This window comes from Leucoraja erinacea, unplaced genomic scaffold (assembly GCF_028641065.1).
Source record: "Leucoraja erinacea ecotype New England unplaced genomic scaffold, Leri_hhj_1 Leri_392S, whole genome shotgun sequence".
Taxonomy (NCBI): Eukaryota; Metazoa; Chordata; class Chondrichthyes; order Rajiformes; family Rajidae; genus Leucoraja; species Leucoraja erinaceus.
This window is the reverse complement of record NW_026576293.1, coordinates 59,580-77,500: the sequence shown is the minus strand read 5'-3', so window position 1 is coordinate 77,500 and position 17,921 is coordinate 59,580. Positions and strand designations below refer to the sequence as shown.

Sequence of the window (17,921 nt, the reverse complement as noted above, 5' to 3'; positions counted from 1 at the left end):
TTTTTGCCACCAAAATGGATAACCTCACATTTATCCACATTATACTGCATCTGCCAAACATTTGCCCACTCACCCAGCCTATCCAAGTCACCTTGCAGTCTCCTAGCATCCTCCTCACAGCTAACACTGCCCCCCAGCTTAGAGTCATCCGCAAACTTGGAGATATTGCCTCCAATTCCCTCATCCAGATCATTAATATATGTAGTAAATAGCTGGGGTCCCAGCACTGAGCCTTGCGGTGCCCCACTAGTCACTGCCTGCCATTGTGAAAAGGGGGAAATCATTTAAAACCGAGATGAGGAGAACCTTTTTCACACAGAGAGTGGTGAATCTCTGGAACTCTCTGCCACAGAGGGTAGTTGAGGCCAGTTCATTGGCTATATTTAAGAGGGAGTTAGATGTGGCCTTTGTGGCTAAGGGGATTAGGGGGTATGGAGAGAAGGCAGGTATGGGATACTGAGTTGGATGATCAGCCATGATCATATTGAATGGCGAATGGTGCAGGCTGGAAGGGTCGAATGGCCTACTCCTGCACCTAATTTCTATGTTTCTATGTTTCAATTCCCTCATCCAGATCATTAATATATATTGTAAATAGCTGGGGTCCCAGCACTGAGCCTTGCGGTACCCCACTAGTCACTGCCTGCCATTGTGAAAAGGACCCGTTTACTCCTACTCTTTGCTTCCTGTTTGCCATCCACATCAATACTGAACCCCCAATGCCGTGTACCAAAGCAGAATATAAGATGCTGTTCCTGGTGCTTTGCTGTGAATTAATTAGTGTATCTTTCTTTTCTCCGGCCAGCTGAGGAAAGGCAGTGACAAGACTGTTCTGGAGATCAACACTCCGCAGGTCGAACAGATGCCCTTTGTGGACGTGCTGTTCAGTGACTTCGCCGAGCCCAACCAGAAGTTCGGCTTCGATGTGGGACCTGTTTGTTTCCAGGGCTAAATCTCAGCCGCCCGCCCAATGCCCCCCCCACAACCAACCGGAACAGCCATGACTAGCGCCACCTCCGCCCGCTGACTCCCCACCCCCCTCCCTCTTCTTACCCCTGTTCGACTCGAGGAACGGAAGGCACCACAGGCTCGCTTTGCTCACCTTACAGAAGACCAGAAGAACAGTTACTTACGTGACGCAAAGCGCAACACAGCAAAAATGTTGTACCATCAACTGCAACCTCCTCCCCTCATCCTCCATCACCCTTTACCACCAGTTTCCCTCTGGAGGTAGTGGCCTGGTTTGGCGCTGAGTGATATATTTTTATGAAGGAACGCAGCCAGAAGAGAAATATTCCTTTTTTTTTTTAATTAAAAATGTTCTCCATAGATTGTAATATAAAAAAAAAAACCACAGCACAAAAGAGAAAGACGATATTATTTAATTCGTTCACTTGCCATAAAATTGAACCAAACAGCAAATAAAAGAATAATTAAGTCTGTGAAGCTTTACTAGTAAATATGGTGCTCCAATATTATATTTACTCCTATGAAAAGGTGCTCAGAGTGTTATTATATGTTTGTAAGTATTTGTTATTTCTAATGTAAAATATATCTATAAATTGCCGCTTGTCGTGTTACTTTTCTGTATAGGAAGGTGGCTGGTGCTTTTTCTATCTCTCTTTCTCAATCATCTGCTTCCTTCTCTCTTGCCATTGATGCACTCTCACTGCTGCATGTTCTCCTGAAGTCACCTTCTCTCTCTCTCTCCCTCTCCTGCTCCCGCCCACCTCTCGCCCACCCTTCTTCTCCTCCCTGGCAGGGCTGAAAGATGGCAGATGGAGTTTAATGCTGATAAATGTGAGGTGCTACACCTTGGCAGGACAAATCAAAATAGGACGTACATGGTAAATGGTAGGGAATTGAAGAATTCAGTTGAACAGAGGGATCTGGGTATAACCGTGCATAGTTCCTTGAAGGTGGAATCTCATATAGATAGGGGTGGTAAAGAAAGCTTTTGGTATGCTAGCCTTTATAAATCAGAGCATTGAGTATAGAAGCTGGGATGTAATGTTAAAATTGTACAAGGCATTGGTGAGACCAAATCTGGAGTATGGTGTACAATTTTGGTCGCCCAATTATAGGAAGGATGTCAACAAAATAGAGAGAGTACAGAGGAGATTTACTAGAATGTTGCCTGGGTTTCAACAACTAAGTTACAGAGATAGGTTGAATAAGTTAGGTCTTTATTCTCTGGAGCGCAGAAGGTTAAGGGGGGACCTGATAGAGGTCTTTAAAATGATGAGAGGGATAGACAGAGTTGACGTGGACAAGCTTTTCCCATTGAGAATAGGGAAGATTCAAACAAGAGGACATGACTTCAGAATTAAGGGACAGAAGTTTAGGGGTAATATGAGGGGGAACTTCTTTACTCAGAGAGTGGTAGCGGTGTGGAATGAGCTTCCAGTGGAAGTGGTGGAGGCAGGTTCATTGGTATAATTTAAAAATAAATTGGATAGGCATATGGATGAGAAGGGAATGGAGGGTTATGGTATGAGTGCAGGCAGGTGGGACTAAGGGAAAAAAAGTTGTTCGGCACGGACTTGTAGGGCCGAGATGGCCTGTTTCCGTGCTGTAATTGTTATATGGTTATAGTTATTTGCACAATCCCGCATTTACAGATTTCAGGTCCCTGGCAATTGCGCGCTTCCACGGATGTGGATCTGCGTGCAATGTACCCCCCACTCCTCCCTCTGAGGTTATCTGTAGTTGCGTGTCAGAGCACTCACTGTACTGTACTGTTTCTGTCTCAGTCGAGCGAATCTTTGAATAGATCGAAAATCACCAACATCGCACTGCCTGCCTCTCTTTCTTTGTTAGTTTTCGTTTGCTACTTCCAAGCAGTGGAGGTGAAATTGAGTATCCGCTTTAGAACGGGATGTCACGGTGGACCAGCGGTAGAATTGCTGCCTCGGAGCACCACAAACCCAGGTTCAATCCTGACTGCGGGTGCTGTCTGTATTCAATTCAATTCAATTCAATTTATTTGTCATTTGGACCCCTTGAGGTCCAAACGAAATGCTGTGTTTCTGCAGCCATACATTACAAACAAATAGACCCAAGACACAACATAATTTACATAAACATCCATCACATTGCTGTGATGGAAGGCCAAAAAAACTTATCTCTCCACTGCACTCTCCCCCCCCCCCCCCCCCCCCCCCGATGTCAGAGTCAAAGTCAAGCCCCCCCGGCTGGCTATGGCAATTGTCCCGCGGCCATTAAAGCCACGCCGGGTGATGCAAGGTCGCACACCAGGTCTTGGTGTTAGAGCCCCCGGCGTGCGCTCGCAGAGTCCCATGGCCATTCCAAGCCGCGCGGGGCGGTGCTGTAAGGCCCCGCTCCAGGAGCTCTTCAACCCCGCAACTCGGGCGGGAGAAGTCGCCGTTGCGGGAGCCCTGCAAAGCGGTCTCCCTCCAGGGACTCGCGGGCTCCTGGTGCCGCCGTCCGCCAGACCCGCAGATGCAGCCTCTGAATCTCCGGAGGTCGGGCTGCAGCAGCAGCAGCGCTCCACCACTGCTCCGGCCTCGGCCAGCTCCGCGATGGTGAGGTGAGTCGTCGGCACCAGAGCCCCCGGTCTTCTCCTGTTGGAGGCCGCTCCTCGTTGCAGCCCCAACGACAACGGAGACCCGACAAAGTAAAGGTCGGGTCTCCCGTGCAGTGAGAGAATTAAAAGTTACCCCCTCCATCCCACCCCCACCCCCACCCCCCCCCCCACACACACACACCCCAACAAAAAATAACAAAAACTACATAGAAACATAGACAAAAAAATAATAAAAACGCAGACGGGCTGCAGAGGCCGCTGCTGACGAGAGTCGCGCCGCCCACCGAACTGTATATTCTCTCTGTGACCACGTGGGTTTTCTCCGAGATCTTCAGTTTACTCCCACACTCCACAGACGTACAGATTTGCAGGCTAATTGTCTTGGTATAAATGTGAATTATCCCTGGTGTGTGTCGGATAGTGTTAGTGCAGGGTGGGCATTGACTCGGTGGGCCAGTTACCACGCTGTATCTCTAAACTAAACTAAAATGCAGATGAATGGAAATCTGAAATTTAAAAATGTAAACTGCTGGAAACACACGGTAAGTCAGGCAGCACCTGCGGTGAGAAAAAGCAATCAGCATCTTAGGTCTGTGACCTTGGTCAGATCAGCATGTAAGGGCACAGACATGAAACATTAACTCTTCTCCGCTTTCCACAGATGCTGCCTGATCTGCGGAGTTTTACCTCTATTTTCTCTTTTCAGTATCTTGTTTCAATCTCCCTGTAATATAGAAATATTGAAAATAGGTGCAGGTGTAGGCCATTCGGCCCTTCAAGCCAGCACCACCATTCCAGGTGATCATGGCTGGTCATCCAAAACCAATACCCCTTCCTGCCTTCTCCCCATATCCCTTGATTCCGTTAGTCCCAAGAGCTAAATCAAGCTCTCTCTTTTTCAAGTCAAGTCAAGTTTATTTGTCACATACACATACGAGATGTGCAGTGAAATGAAAGTGGCAATGCTCGCGGACTTTTGTGCAAAAGACAAACAACAAAACAACCAAACAAAGTATAAACACAATCATAACACACATATTCTTTTACATAATAAATAATGGAAGGAAAAACGTTCAGTAGAGTTAGTCCCTGGTGAGATAGGCGTTTACAGTCCGAATTGCCTCTGGGAAGAAACTCCTTCTCAACCTCTCCGTTCTCACCGCATGGCAACGGAGGCGTTTGCCTGACCGTAGCAGCTGGAACAGTCCGTTGCAGGGGTGGAAGGGGTCTCCCATGATTTTGTTTGCTCTGGAGTTGCACCTCCTGTTTTATAGTTCCTGCACGGGGGCGAGTGAAGGTCCCATAGTGCGTTCGGTCGAACGCACTACTCTCTGCAGAGCCTTCTTGTCCTTGGCAGAGCAATTCCCAAACCAGATGGGAATGTTCCCGGACAAGATGCTTTCCACCGCCGCTGCGTAGAAGCACTGGAGAATCCAGAATACATCCAGTGAATTGGCCTCCACTGCCTTCTGTGGCAGAGAATTCCACAGATTCACAACTCTCGAGGGGAAAACATTTTACCTCAGCTCAGTCCTAAATGCCCTACCCCATATTTTTAAACTGTGACCCCTTGGTTCTGGACACCCCCACCCCTCCACAACATCGGGGACATTTTTCCTACATCTAGCCTGTCCAGTCCCTTGAGAATGTTTTGTTTCTATGTTTCTACAGATCCTATTAATCAATAATCAATACTAGTGAACATTTACGCCATCATATTGCAGTGCACAAACCAGCCACTGTTACCTATTTAACCAGACAACATTGGCAAGACTACATGAGTAATGAACCTATATTGGGTAAACGTGGACTGAATAGGTGTAATACGAATAATTTCCTTCCGCCACCAGTTCACAACGCTTTCTTTAGATTTATTTTGGCATTTATGTCTCCTGCTTCTTTAGAAATAAGAGGCGTTCCACACCAGGACATCTGAAATGTCCTCATTATTCAGGGAACGGGGGTTCCCCTCCTCCACCATAAATGAGGCCCGCACCAGGGTCCCTTCCATACCCCGCAACACTGCTCTCTCTCCCCATCCCCCCACTCGCAACAAGGGCCGAGTCCCCCTAGTCCTCACCTTTCACCCCACCAGCCGTCACATACAAAAAGTAATCCTCCGTCAGTTTCACCACCTCCAACGTGACCCACCACTCGCCACATCTTCCCATCTCCCCCCATATCTGCCTTCCGCAAAGACCGCTCCCTCCATAACTCCCTTGTCAATTCTTCCCTTCCCTCTCATACCACCCCCACCCCGGGCACTTTCCCTTGCAACCGCAAGAAATGCAACACTTGTCCCTTTACCTCCCCCCTCGACTCCGTTCAAGGACCCAATCAATCGTTCCAGCTGCGACAGAGGTTTACCTGCATCTCTTCCAACCTCATCTATTGCGTCCGCTGCTCTAGATGTCAGCAGATCTATATCGGTGAGACCAAGCGGAGGTTGGGCGATCGTTTCGCCGAACACCTCCGCTCGGTCCGCAATAACCAAGCTGACCTCCCGGTGGCTCAGCACTTCAACTCCCCCTCCCACTCCGTCTCCGACCTCTCTGTCCTGGGTCTCCTCCATGGCCACAGCGAGCAGCACCGGAAATTGGAGGAACAGCACCTCATATTCCGCTTGGGGAGTCTGCATCCTGGGGGCATGAACATCGAATTCTCCCAATTTTGTTAGTCCTTGCTGTCTCCTCCCCTTCCTCAGCCCCCCCTGCTGTCTCCTCCCATCCCTAGCCTTCGGGCTCCTCCTCCTGTTTCCTTTCTTGTCCCCGCCCCCAATCAGTCTGAAGAAGGGTTTCGGCCCGAAATGTTGCCTATTTCCTTCGCTCCATAGATGCTGCTGCACCCGCTGAGTTTCTCCAGCTTTTTTGTGTACCTTCAATTCTCCAGCACCTGCAGTTCCTTCTTAAACACTAATTTATTGAATGTTTCTTTAAACTGTTATGCATTAAAAAAATTATATATGCGATAATAAATAAAGGCATGATTTCTCCCAGCAGATTTTAAACAAGAGGGCTCTTCTTGCTAGATGTGCTGAACAGGGTAGATCTTTGAAGGGACACTTTCCTCCCCTTGTTAATCTCTCACTGTCCCACTGTGCCCGATTTGGGATTTAGGAGACTCCCGATAATTTCCAAACCGCTATAACCATTGATAAGTTTATTAGGTCATCGGGGATAGGAGATAGGAGCAGAATTAGGCCATTCGGCCCATCAGGTCTACTCCGCCATTCAATCGTGGGTGATCTATCACTTCCTCCTAACCCCATTTACCTGCCTTCTTCCCATAACCGGTGACACCCGGACTAAATAAAAACTATCGATCTCTGCCTTAAATACATTCAATAACCATATAACTCAGTATCCTGTATCTAATCATATAACCATATAACAATTCCAGCATGGAAACAGGCCATCTCGACCCTACAAGTCCGTGCCGAACAACTTTTTTTCCCTTAGTCCCACCTGCCTGCACTCATACCATAACCCTCCATTCCCTTCTCATCCATATGCCTATCCAATTTATTTTTAAATTATACCAATGAACCTGCCTCCACCACTTCCACTGGAAGCTCATTCCACACCGCTACCACTCTCTGAGTAAAGAAGTTCCCCCTCATATTACCCCTAAACTTCAGTCCCTTAATTCTCAAGTCATGTCCCCTTGTTTGAATCTTCCCTATTCTCAAAGGGAAAAGCTTGTCCACATCAACTCTGTCTATCCCTCTCATCAGTTTAAAGACCTCTATCAAGTCCCCCCTTAACCTTCTGCGCTCCAAAGAATAAAGCCCTAACTTGTTCAACCTATCTCTGTAGCTTAGTTGCTGAAACCCAGGCAACATTCTAGTAAATCTCCTCTGTACTCTCTCTATTTTGTTGACTTGGGCTGTGATACCAAGCGACTGAAACATTTGAAGAGATAAAGAAACACAAAGTCGCTGTTTGCCCAGCATTTATTAACACATTATAGGACTCACCCTATACGGGCACAAGTAGACAACAGTTCAATTGTACAAATCTTTGCTTCAATAAACATTGAACAGGCCACAAACGGTTAGATTCGGACAATTCGAAGCTCATTCCTCTCCTCACAACCCATCATCCTGTCGGGCAACATGTTGAATACAGACATTCTGATCTGATCAGATCTAGTGCAGCCAGTTAATGGAACACTCTTATTGAGAGGGGAGCACTATTGTCTCCAGTGTCATTCAAACAGGGACAAAAGAAAGGAAATATTCTCTCCGTGAATGTCTCCGTGAAGGTGTAGAGATGGGACAGGTCACCGGCATCGTAAAAGGATACTTGGCCTCCCTTGTAATCCAGGTAGACTCCGATCGTTTGTGGCTGCTTCATTATGGGCAGTGGGATGGGGTTTGGGGAGGTGAGGGCACAGTACTCGTTCCCATTGCTCAGGGACAGTGTCAAGTATCCATTCTCTGGTTTCAGTGTAATGTCACCCTTCCTGCTGATGGACTCCCTGGCCACTCCCACATACCATTTGGACTTTCCCGCCACCTCCACCTCCCAATAGTGAGTGCCGTCCACAAACCCTTCTGCAGCCAAGACAGAGACGCAGATATCGAACCTTGCTGGGTCATCGGGGACAACCAGCTTGTCCTCCGTCACCATCACACTGGCCAAGTTCTCGGAGAGCAGGAGCCATGGGTTTGCCGTTTGAGGGTCCAGTGTCAAGGCAGCAGGAGCTGAAATAAAGTTGATAACTTCATGTTTACCAGTTCACCAGACTGATTCCTGGGATGTCAGGACTGTCTTATGAAGAAAGACTGGATAGACTTGGTTTATACTCTCTAGAATTTAGGAGATTGAGAGGGGATCTTATAGAAACTTACAAAATTCTTAAGGGTTTAAGAAGGAACTGCAGATGCTGGAGAACCGAAGGTACACAAAAAAGCTGGAGAAACTCAGCGGGTGCAGCAGCATCTATCGAGCGAAGGAAATAGGCAACGTTTCGGGCCGAAACCCTTCTTCAGACTGATCTGGGGCGGGGACAAGAAAGGAAAAAGGAGGAGGAGCCCGAAGGCTGCGGGATGGGAGGAGACAGCAGGGGGGCTGAGGAAGGGGAGGAGACAGCAAGGACTAACAAAATTGGGAGAATTCGATGTTCATGCCCCCAGGATGCAGACTCCTGTTAGAGAGGAGGTTGTGAAACTGTCTCCGGAGAGAAGAGGTGTTGGAGAGTCTGCATCCTGGGGGCATGAACATCGAATTCTCCCAATTTTGTTAGTCCTTGCTGTCTCCTCCCCTTCCTCAGTCCCCCTGCTGTCTCCTCCCATCCCCCAGCCTTCGGGCTCCTCCTCTTTTTTCCTTTCTTGTCCCCGCCCCCGATCAGTCTCCATAGATGCTGCTGCACCCGCTGAGTTTCTCCAGCTTTTTTGTGTACCTAAAATTCTTAAGGGGTTGGACAGGCTAGATGCAAGAAGATTGCTCCCGATGTTGGGGAAGTCCAGGACAAGGGGTCACAGCTTGTCAAAGGCCTTACTGAAGTCCATATATACAACATCCACTGCTTTACCCTCATCAATTTCCCGAGTAATCTCTTCAAAAAATTCAAGAAGATTAGTCAAACACGACCTTCCAGGCACAAATCCATGTTGACTGTTCCTAATCAGACCCTGTTTATCCAGATGCTTATGTATATTATCTCTAAGTATCCTTTCCATTAATTTGCCCACCACTGACGTCAAACTAACAGGTCTATAATTGCTAGGTTTACTCTTAGACCCCTTTTGAAACAATGGAACAACATGCGCAGTACGCCAATCCTCCGGCACTATTCCCATTTCTTTGTATTTCTTTGGAGGACCCAAAGATCTTGGAGAAAACCCATGCACGTCACGGAGGGTCTTAGCATGCGAAATACATGAACACGAGGAAAATGTCTTTCATTTACCTGGACGGATGAAACTCTGCATTTCTCTCCATAGTTTGTATTGTAAAGGTCCCTTGAATGTTCCTAGGCAGATGTTCCTTGATATAACTTTCGGAATTTTTCCAGGGAACCTGCGGATAACAACGGTGTTACCAATCCGTTGTATTCCGACCTCTGATGCGGGAATGGAGAACTATTACAATGGTTCAATAATGAAATGCTTACCGGTGCCTCCAACAGGTGATCTCCTTGAAGAGCAAAGAATAACGCAAGTCTTTTTGCAGCCGGAGGGCGGACAAAGAACAGGGAGAGTTAGAGTCAGAGTGATACAGTGTGGAAACAGGCCCTTTGTCCCAACCCACCCACACCGGCCAAAATGTCCCAGGCTACATTGATCTCATCTCCCCACGTTTGGCCAATATCCCTCTAAACCTTCTACCTGTCCACCAGTTTCTAAAATGTTGAGATAGTCCCTGCCTCAACTACCTTCTCTGGCACGTCTTCTATCCAAGTTGACTTGACTTGACCAATCTTTGCCAATCAAACTATAAATCTGCACGTCTTTGGATGGTGGGAGGGAACCAGGGCACCTGGAGGAAACCCACAGGGTCGTGAGGAGAACATGCGAACTCCATACAGACAGCAGCCGTAGTCAGGATTAAACCTACATCCCTGCCGCTGTAAGGCAGCAGCCCACCACTGTGGCACACTAGGTACTATCCCGAGGGTTAGTGAAAGGGTCCCGGACTCAGTCATCGCCCACCCATACCCTCCAGAGATGCTGCCCCTGACTTGTTGAATTACTCCAGCACTGTGTTTTGTAAACCAGCATCTACAGTCCCTTGTATTTCATAGAAACATAGAAATTAAGTGCAGGAGTAGGCCATTCGGCCCTTCGAGCCCGCACTGCCATTCAATATGATCATGGCTGATCATCCAACTCAGTATCCCGTACCAGCCTTCTCTCCATACCCTCTGATCCCCTTAGCCACAAGGGCCACATCTAACTCCCTCTTAAATATAGCCAATGAACTGGCCTCAACTACCCTCTGTGGCAGAGAGTTCCAGAGATTCACCACTCTGTGTGAAAAAAGTTCTTCTCATCTCGGTTTTAAAGGATTTCCCCCTTATCCTTAAGCTGTGACCCCTTGTCCTGGACTTCCCCAACATCGGGAGCAATCTTCCTGCATCTAGCCTGTCCAACCCCTTAAGAATTTTGTAAGTTTCTATAAATCCCCTCTCAATCTCCTAAATTCTAGAGAGTATAAACCAAGTCTATCCAGTCTTTCTTCATAAGACAGTCCTGACATCCCAGGAATCAGTCTGGTGAACCTTCTCTGCACTCCCTCTATGGCAATAATGTCCTTCCTCAGCATAGCATTCCATTCCATAGCAAAGACATTATACCTGGAGGGGTATAGACACAAAATGCTGGAGTAACTCAGCAGGACAGGCAGCATCTCTGGAGAGAAGGAATGGGTGACGTTTCAGGTCGAGACCCTTCTTCAGACACAAAACGGTACCCATTCCTTCTCTCCAGAGATGTTGGATAGACTTGGTTTATACTCTCTAGAATTTAGGAGATTGAGAGGGGATCTTATAGAAACTTACAAAATTCTTAAGGGGTTGGACAGGCTAGATGCAGGAAGATTGCTCCCGATGTTGGGGAAGTCCAGGACAAGGGGTCACAGCTTAAGGATAAGGGGGAAATCCTTTAAAACCGAGATGAGAAGAACTTTTTTCACACAGAGAGTGGTGAGTCTCTGGAACTCTCTGCCGCAGAGGGTAGTTGAGGCCACACAGTTCATTGGCTATATTTAAGAGGGAGTTAGATGTGGCCCTTGTGGCTAAAGGGATCAGGGGGTATGGAGAGAAGGCAGGTACGGGATACTGAGTTGGATGATCAGCCATGATCATATTGAATGGCGAATGGTGCAGGCTCGAAGGGCCGAATGGCCTCTACTCCTGCACCTAATTTCTATGTTTCTATGTGTTTACCCCTGAACCCCAGTTACTCCAGCACTGTGCTTTGCAAACTAGCACCTGCAGTCCCTTGCGTTTCCCCAAGTAAGGACACGGTACCTGGAGAGAGGTCATATCACTTTGCTGCAGCTTGGTCTCGATGCTGGTCACATCCTGCTCCATGGAGTGGAGAGAGGCTCGCATGCCGGTCAGGTTTCTATCCATCGCCGCCAGGTTGATTTCCACCTGAGACTCCAGCGTCCGTGTCAGCTGCTGCTCGGCTTCATGGAGAAACTGGTGCAGATCAGCGAACTGCTCCGCAATGTGGCAGATCAGATCGCAGCCCATTTCCTCAACGGGACAAAACACACAAGTTAGAATTCAGTCCAGCTGAATTTAGGTCATCTCCTGGTTGCAAAACACTTTAATTCCCCTTCCCATTCCCACACTGACTTTCTGTACTGGGTCTCCTCCATTGTCAGAGGTGGACAAACACAAATTGGAGGAACAGCAACTCGTATTTCACTTGGGCAGCTTACACCCCAGTGGTATGAATATTGACTTCTCCAACGTCAAATAACCCCAGCATTTCCTCTCTCTCTCTATCCCTCTCCCACCCAAGTGGCAGCAGCTTCTTGTTTACTCCCAACAAAAGCTAACAATGGCCCGTTTCCTTTATCATATAACAAATAACCATATAACTTATCATCCTTACTTTTTTGCATATCTTTCGATCATTGTTCGTTATCTTTCTATATCATCATCTATATCTCGTTTCCGTAAACCCCAACTAATCTGACGAAGGGTCTCAACCAAACACGTCACCCATTCCTTCTTTCCAGAGATGCTGCCTGTCCTGCTGAGCTACTCCTGCTTTTTGTGTCTATCTGCCAGAGTTCGAAGATAGACACAAAAAGCTGGAGCAACTCAGTGGGACATCTCAGGAGAGAAGGAATGGGTGACGTTTCGGGTCGAGGCCCTTTATTCAGACTTCATACATTCAGGGTCGACCTGAAAAGTCACCCATTCCTTCTCTCCTGAGACGCTGCCTGTCCTGCTGAGTTACTCCGGCATGTTAACCATATAACCATATAACAATTTACAGCACGGAAACAAGCCATCTCGGCCCTACAAGTCCGTGCCGAACACATATTCTCCCCTAGTCCCATATACCTGCGCTCAGACCATAACCCTCCATTCCCTTCCCGTCCATATAACTATCCAATTTATTTTTAAATGATAAAAACGAACCTGCCTCCACCACCTTCACTGGAAGCTCATTCCACACAGCCACCACTCTCCGAGTAAAGAAGTTCCCCCTCATGTTACCCCTAAACTTCTGTCCCTTAATTCTGAAGTCATGTCCTGTTGTTTGAATCTTCCCTATTCTCAAAGGGAAAAGCTTGTCCACATCAACTCTGTCTATCCCTCTCATCATTTTAAAGACCTCTATCAAGTCCCCCCTTAACCTTCTGCGCTCCAGAGAATAAAGACCTAACTTATTCAACCTATCTCTGTAACTTAGTTGTTGAAACCCAGGCAACATTCTAGTAAATCTCCTCTGTACTCTCTCTATTTTGTTGACATCCTTCCTATAATTGGGCGACCAAAATTGTACACCATACTCCAGATTTGGTCTCACCAGTGCCTTGTACAATTTTAACATTACATCCCAGCATCTATAATCAGAAAGGGTATTTCATGCAAAGACAGGTACTAAGACAACAAAGAATGACACTAGCAAACATTGACACCAACAAGGTACTAGGATGTTTTGAAGTTGTTTTTATATACATTTTGAATTATTTTAATTTTTGAAAATAGTAATGTTTTACTACAGCTGTGGCAAACCAGATTTGGTCTCACCAATGCCTTGTACAATTTTAACATTATATCCCAGCTTCTATACTCAATGCTCTGATTTATAAAGGCTAGCATACCAAAAGCTTTCTTTACCACCCTATCTATATGAGATTCCACCTTCAAGGAACTATGCACGGTTATACCTAGATCCCTCTGTTCAACTGTATTCTTCAATTCCCTACCATTTACCATGTACGTCCTATTTTGATTTGTCCTGCCAAGGTGCAGCACCTCACATTTATCAGCATTAAACTCCATCTGCCATCTTTCAGCCCATTTTTCCAAATGGCCTAAATTACTCTGTAGACTTTGGAAAAAGTCTTTGGGAGGTCATAACTGCAACATATGTGTAGGAAGGAACTGCAGCTGCTGGATAAAAATAAAGATAGACCCAAATTGCCAGAGTAACTCAACAGGACAGGCAGCATCTCTGGAGAGGAGAATGGGTGATGTTTCGAGTCTCAACCCATTCTTTCTCTCCAAAGTTGTTGCCAGTCCCACTGAGTTACTCCAGCTTGTAGTGTCTATCTCCCAACTTCTATACTCAGGGGGAGAAACAACTAACTATTCAGGTCAAGGGCCCTTCAATGAAACAGGACGGGCAAGACTATAACACTTTCCACAGACACTGCCTTCCCACTCTTCAATTTCATGGAGCACAAGGAATTGCAAATGCTGGAAATTTGAGCAAAGCAAAGTGCTGGAAGAACTCAGCGGGTCTACAGGCAGCATCTGCGGAAGGAATGGATAAATGACATTTCATGTCAGGACCAGTTTTTAATTTGTGCACTGAGCAGCTGCTGCAGACTACAGGCCTTCCAGTGTACGGGACTCATTCACCTTTGTGCCAGCAACCTCCAGTTCTTGATTCATCAGAATTGGTTTCAAAGCTTTCACCTTTTGATTCAGTGACTTCAGGAGAGCAGCACCTTGAGCCTGTAGGGGACAGAGAGAATGGGAGTGAGCAGTAAAAAGTGGAAGGAGATACCACACAAGTGGGCGGCATGGTAGCACAATGGTACAGTTGTTGCCTCACAGCATAGCAGCGCCAGAGACCCAGGTTCGACCCTGATTACGGTTGCTGTCTGGGCCTAGTTTTATGTTCTCATAAATGTGAGGTTATCCATTTTGGTGGCAAAAACGGGAAAGCAGACTATTATCTAAATGGTGGCCGATTGGGAAAGGGGGAGATGCAGCGAGACCTGGGTGTCATGGTACACCAGTCATTGAAGGTAGGCATGCAGGTGCAGCAGGCAGTGAAGAAAGCGAATAGTATGTTAGCTTTCATTGCAAAAGGATTTGAGTATAGGGGCAGGGAGGTTCTACTGCAGTTGTGCAGGGTCTTGGTGAGACCACACCTGGAGTATTGCGTACAGTTTTGGTCTCCAAATCTAAGGAAGGACGTTATTGCCATAGAGGGAGTGCAGAGAAGGTTCACCAGACTGATTCCTGGGATGTCAGGACTGTCTTATGAAGAAAGACTGGATAGACTTGGTTTATACTCTCTAGAATTTAGGAGATTGAGAGGGGATCTTATAGAAACTTACAAAATTCTTAAGGGGTTGGACAGGCTACATGCAGGAAGATTGTTCCCGATGGTACACAAAAAAGCTGGAGAAACTCAGCGGGTGCAGCAGCATCTATGGAGCGAAGGAAATAGGCAACGTTTCGGCCCGAAACGTTGCCTATTTCCTTCGCTCCATAGATGCTGCTGCACCCGCTGAGTTTCTCCAGCTTTTTTGTGTACCTTTGATTCTCCAGCATCTGCAGTTCCTTCTTAAAGATTGTTCCAGATGTTGGGGAAGTCCAGGACAAGGGGTCACAGCTTAAGGATAAGGGGGAAATCCTTTAAAACCGAGATGAGAAGAACTTTTTTCACACAGAGAGTGGTGAATCTCTGGAACTCTCTGCCACAGAGAGTAGTTGAGGCCAGTTAATTGGCTATATTTAAGAGGGAGTTAGATGTGGCCCTTGTGGCTAAGGGGATCAGGAGGTATGGAGAGAAGGCAGGTACGGGATACTGAGTTGGATGATCAGCCATGATCATATGGAATGGCGAATGGTGCAGGCTCGAAGGGCCGAATGACCTACTCCTGCACCTAATTTCTATGTTTCTATGAGATGAATAGATTAGGTTGATCCACAGAGCCTCTTGCCCAGAGTAGGTGAATAGAGTAGATGACCACAGAACATAGGTTTGAGGCGAAGGGGAAAATATTGAATAGAAATCTGAGGGGTAACTTTTCCACACAAAGGGTGGTGGGTGTATGGAACAAGCAGCCAGAGGGATTAACCCAACAATTAAGAAACAGTCAGACAGGTACACGGATAGACATGTTTGGAGGAACATGGACCAAATGCAGGTTAGTGTAGCCGGGATATGTTGGCCAATGTTGGGCTAGTTTCTCTACGACTCTGTCCCGAGCCAAACCCATTACAACCACAACCCTCGCTCGCTGTTTTCGGCCGACATTACCCTGCATCTGACGATGAACTCGCTCCGCTGCCTGAACGTGTGATGTTTGTGGAACTTGGAGTCGCGGCAGACGGGGCAAACCAACATCCCGTCCGTCTCGCAAACCAGGCTCAGCCTCTCCCCGTGGTGGTCGCACACGTTTGCCCGCTCCCCCTCTTCCTCCTCCAGCCCGACCAGTCTCCGCACCAGCTCAGTCACATTCTTCAAAATCCGGTTGGATTGTAGACTCAGATCCAGCGTATCCAGGGCACACTCCGGACAACACAACGATCCTTGCTGGGACTCCCTGTAGGAAACGATGCAACTCCGGCAGAAGTTGCGCTCGCAGTGGACGAGGACTGGGTCGACAAAAAGCTCCAGGCAAATGGGACAGCTGAGAACGTGTGGTTCATCCCCATTGCCTTGGCAGTGGGCCATCGAAGCTACTTACATCAATCTATCCCCCACTGTTTAAATATCCCCGCCTTGGACCAATCTACATCATTACTTCCACCTGGTATATAGTGCGCTGAGGTTGTTTTTGGCCCGAGTTTAATGAATCGTGTAATTAACTAACTAACTCTTGGTTATAACGGGTGTCAGGGGTTGTGGGGTTTGGAGGGAAAGATAGATCAGCCACGATGGAATGACGGAGTAGATGTGATGGGCTGAATGGCCCAATTCCGCTCGTAGAGCTACGCAGTTGTTGTTGAATCTGAACCTATCTTTGTTACATGGTCCCCAAATGGCAATTCAACTCAATTCACGTGTGATAATGATAATTAGACCTAATTAGTCACCAGCGACTGGTCAGTGTTTGGCCTAGACATTATTAAGCAAAGACTGGAGGAAAGATGGCAAAAGTGCTCTAGTTGCATGTAGAAGATATGCAACAGAAAGAAGAGTTTTGATCAATGAAATGAAGAAAATTGGAATGACAGATATATCAGAAAAGAACATTCTAGAGTATGGAGGGGAAGGAAAAGGAGTAAATTTGTTGTTTAATTTCTTGAGGGCCTCTGGCCTTATAAAAAAGATATAAAGTAAAGACATGAGGACTGCGGAGTGAAGCCAGAAGGTGGCAGCAATGCAACATTGTGGATGCCGGCTGCCGTAAAACTCCAAAGAAGAAGAAGAAGATGGCAAAAGCAATGGGAGGAAGAGTGGAAAGGACGGTGGTTCTACAGAGTCCAGAGGAAAGTGGGAGAGATGAGATGTGCAGGAAAGAACAGAGAAGAGGAGACAGTGATTTCTTTGGACACACTGGTCTGAACAGTACACTTTTTGTAATGGGCAAGCATAATACAGGCAGATGTGAATACTGTGGGCAAGAGGAAACGATAGAGCATGTCATTGTACATTGTGAGAGGTATGAGGAGGAGAGAGAACGGATGAGTGAGCAGTTCAGAAAAGAAGGAGTACAATTTGATTTGGTAGATATTTTGCAAGGGAGACCAAATCTGGAGTATGGTGTACAATTTTGGTCGCCCAATTATAGGAAGGATGTCAACAAAATAGAGAGAGTACAGAGGAGATTTACTAGAATGTTGCCTGGGTTTCAGCAACTAAGTTACGGAGAAAGGTTGAATAAGTTAGGTCTTTATTCTTTGGAGCGCAGAACGTTAAGGGGGGTGACTTGATAGAGGTTTTTAAAATGATGAGAGGGATAGACAGAGTTGATGTGGATAAGCTTTTGAGAGTAGGGAAGATTCAAACAAGAGGACATGACTTCAGAATTAAGGGACAGAGGTTTAGGGGTGACATGAGGGGGAACTTCTTTACTCAGAGTGGTAGCTGTGTGGAATGAGTATCCAGTGGAAGTGCTGGAGGCAGGTTCGATTTTATCATTAAAAAATACATTGGGATAGGTATATGGATGGGAAAGGAATGGAGGGTTATGGTCTGAGTGCAGGCAGGTGGGACTGAGGGAAAATAATTGTTCGGCACGGACTAGTAGGGCCGAGATGGCCTGTTTCCGTGCTGTAATTGTTATATGGTTACTTGCGGACTTGGACTTTGTCTATGGAACTGATGCGCTGTATTTTGCATACTGTAGCTTTCTCTTCGCTCGCTATTGTAAAGACATTTGGTTTGGTTGTATTTCTGCATAGTATCGACAGATTTTGATGGGAAACCATGTATAGGAACACTTTTCGGTATAACTCTTCACAAGTGACAATAATTGACCTAAACCTCAATTGG

At 46.8% G+C, this 17,921-nt stretch overlaps 2 protein-coding genes across 2 annotated transcripts in view; one reads left to right on the top strand and one right to left on the bottom strand.

Annotated features, from left to right (window-relative positions):
* Nucleotides 1-1,567, top strand: part of LOC129693695 (collagen alpha-1(V) chain-like) — a 39,287-nt gene extending 37,720 nt beyond the window's left edge. The window contains exon 18 of the mRNA XM_055630479.1: nucleotides 806-1,567. Coding sequence (XP_055486454.1) covers nucleotides 806-952 — 147 coding nt within the window. The 3' untranslated portion in view covers nucleotides 953-1,567. The remainder of the gene's footprint in view (nucleotides 1-805) is intronic.
* A 5,916-nt stretch (nucleotides 1,568-7,483) lies between these two features.
* Nucleotides 7,484-16,157, bottom strand: LOC129693694 (zinc-binding protein A33-like). The gene is made up of 6 exons (XM_055630478.1): nucleotides 15,741-16,157; nucleotides 14,105-14,200; nucleotides 11,522-11,752; nucleotides 9,665-9,687; nucleotides 9,461-9,570; nucleotides 7,484-8,252 (listed from the first exon to the last, which is right to left on the bottom strand). The coding sequence occupies exons 1-6, from the start codon at nucleotides 16,155-16,157 to the stop codon at nucleotides 7,708-7,710; spliced, it is 1,422 nt and encodes a 473-aa protein (XP_055486453.1). The 3' UTR covers nucleotides 7,484-7,707.
* Between the last annotated feature and the right edge of the window lie 1,764 nt (nucleotides 16,158-17,921).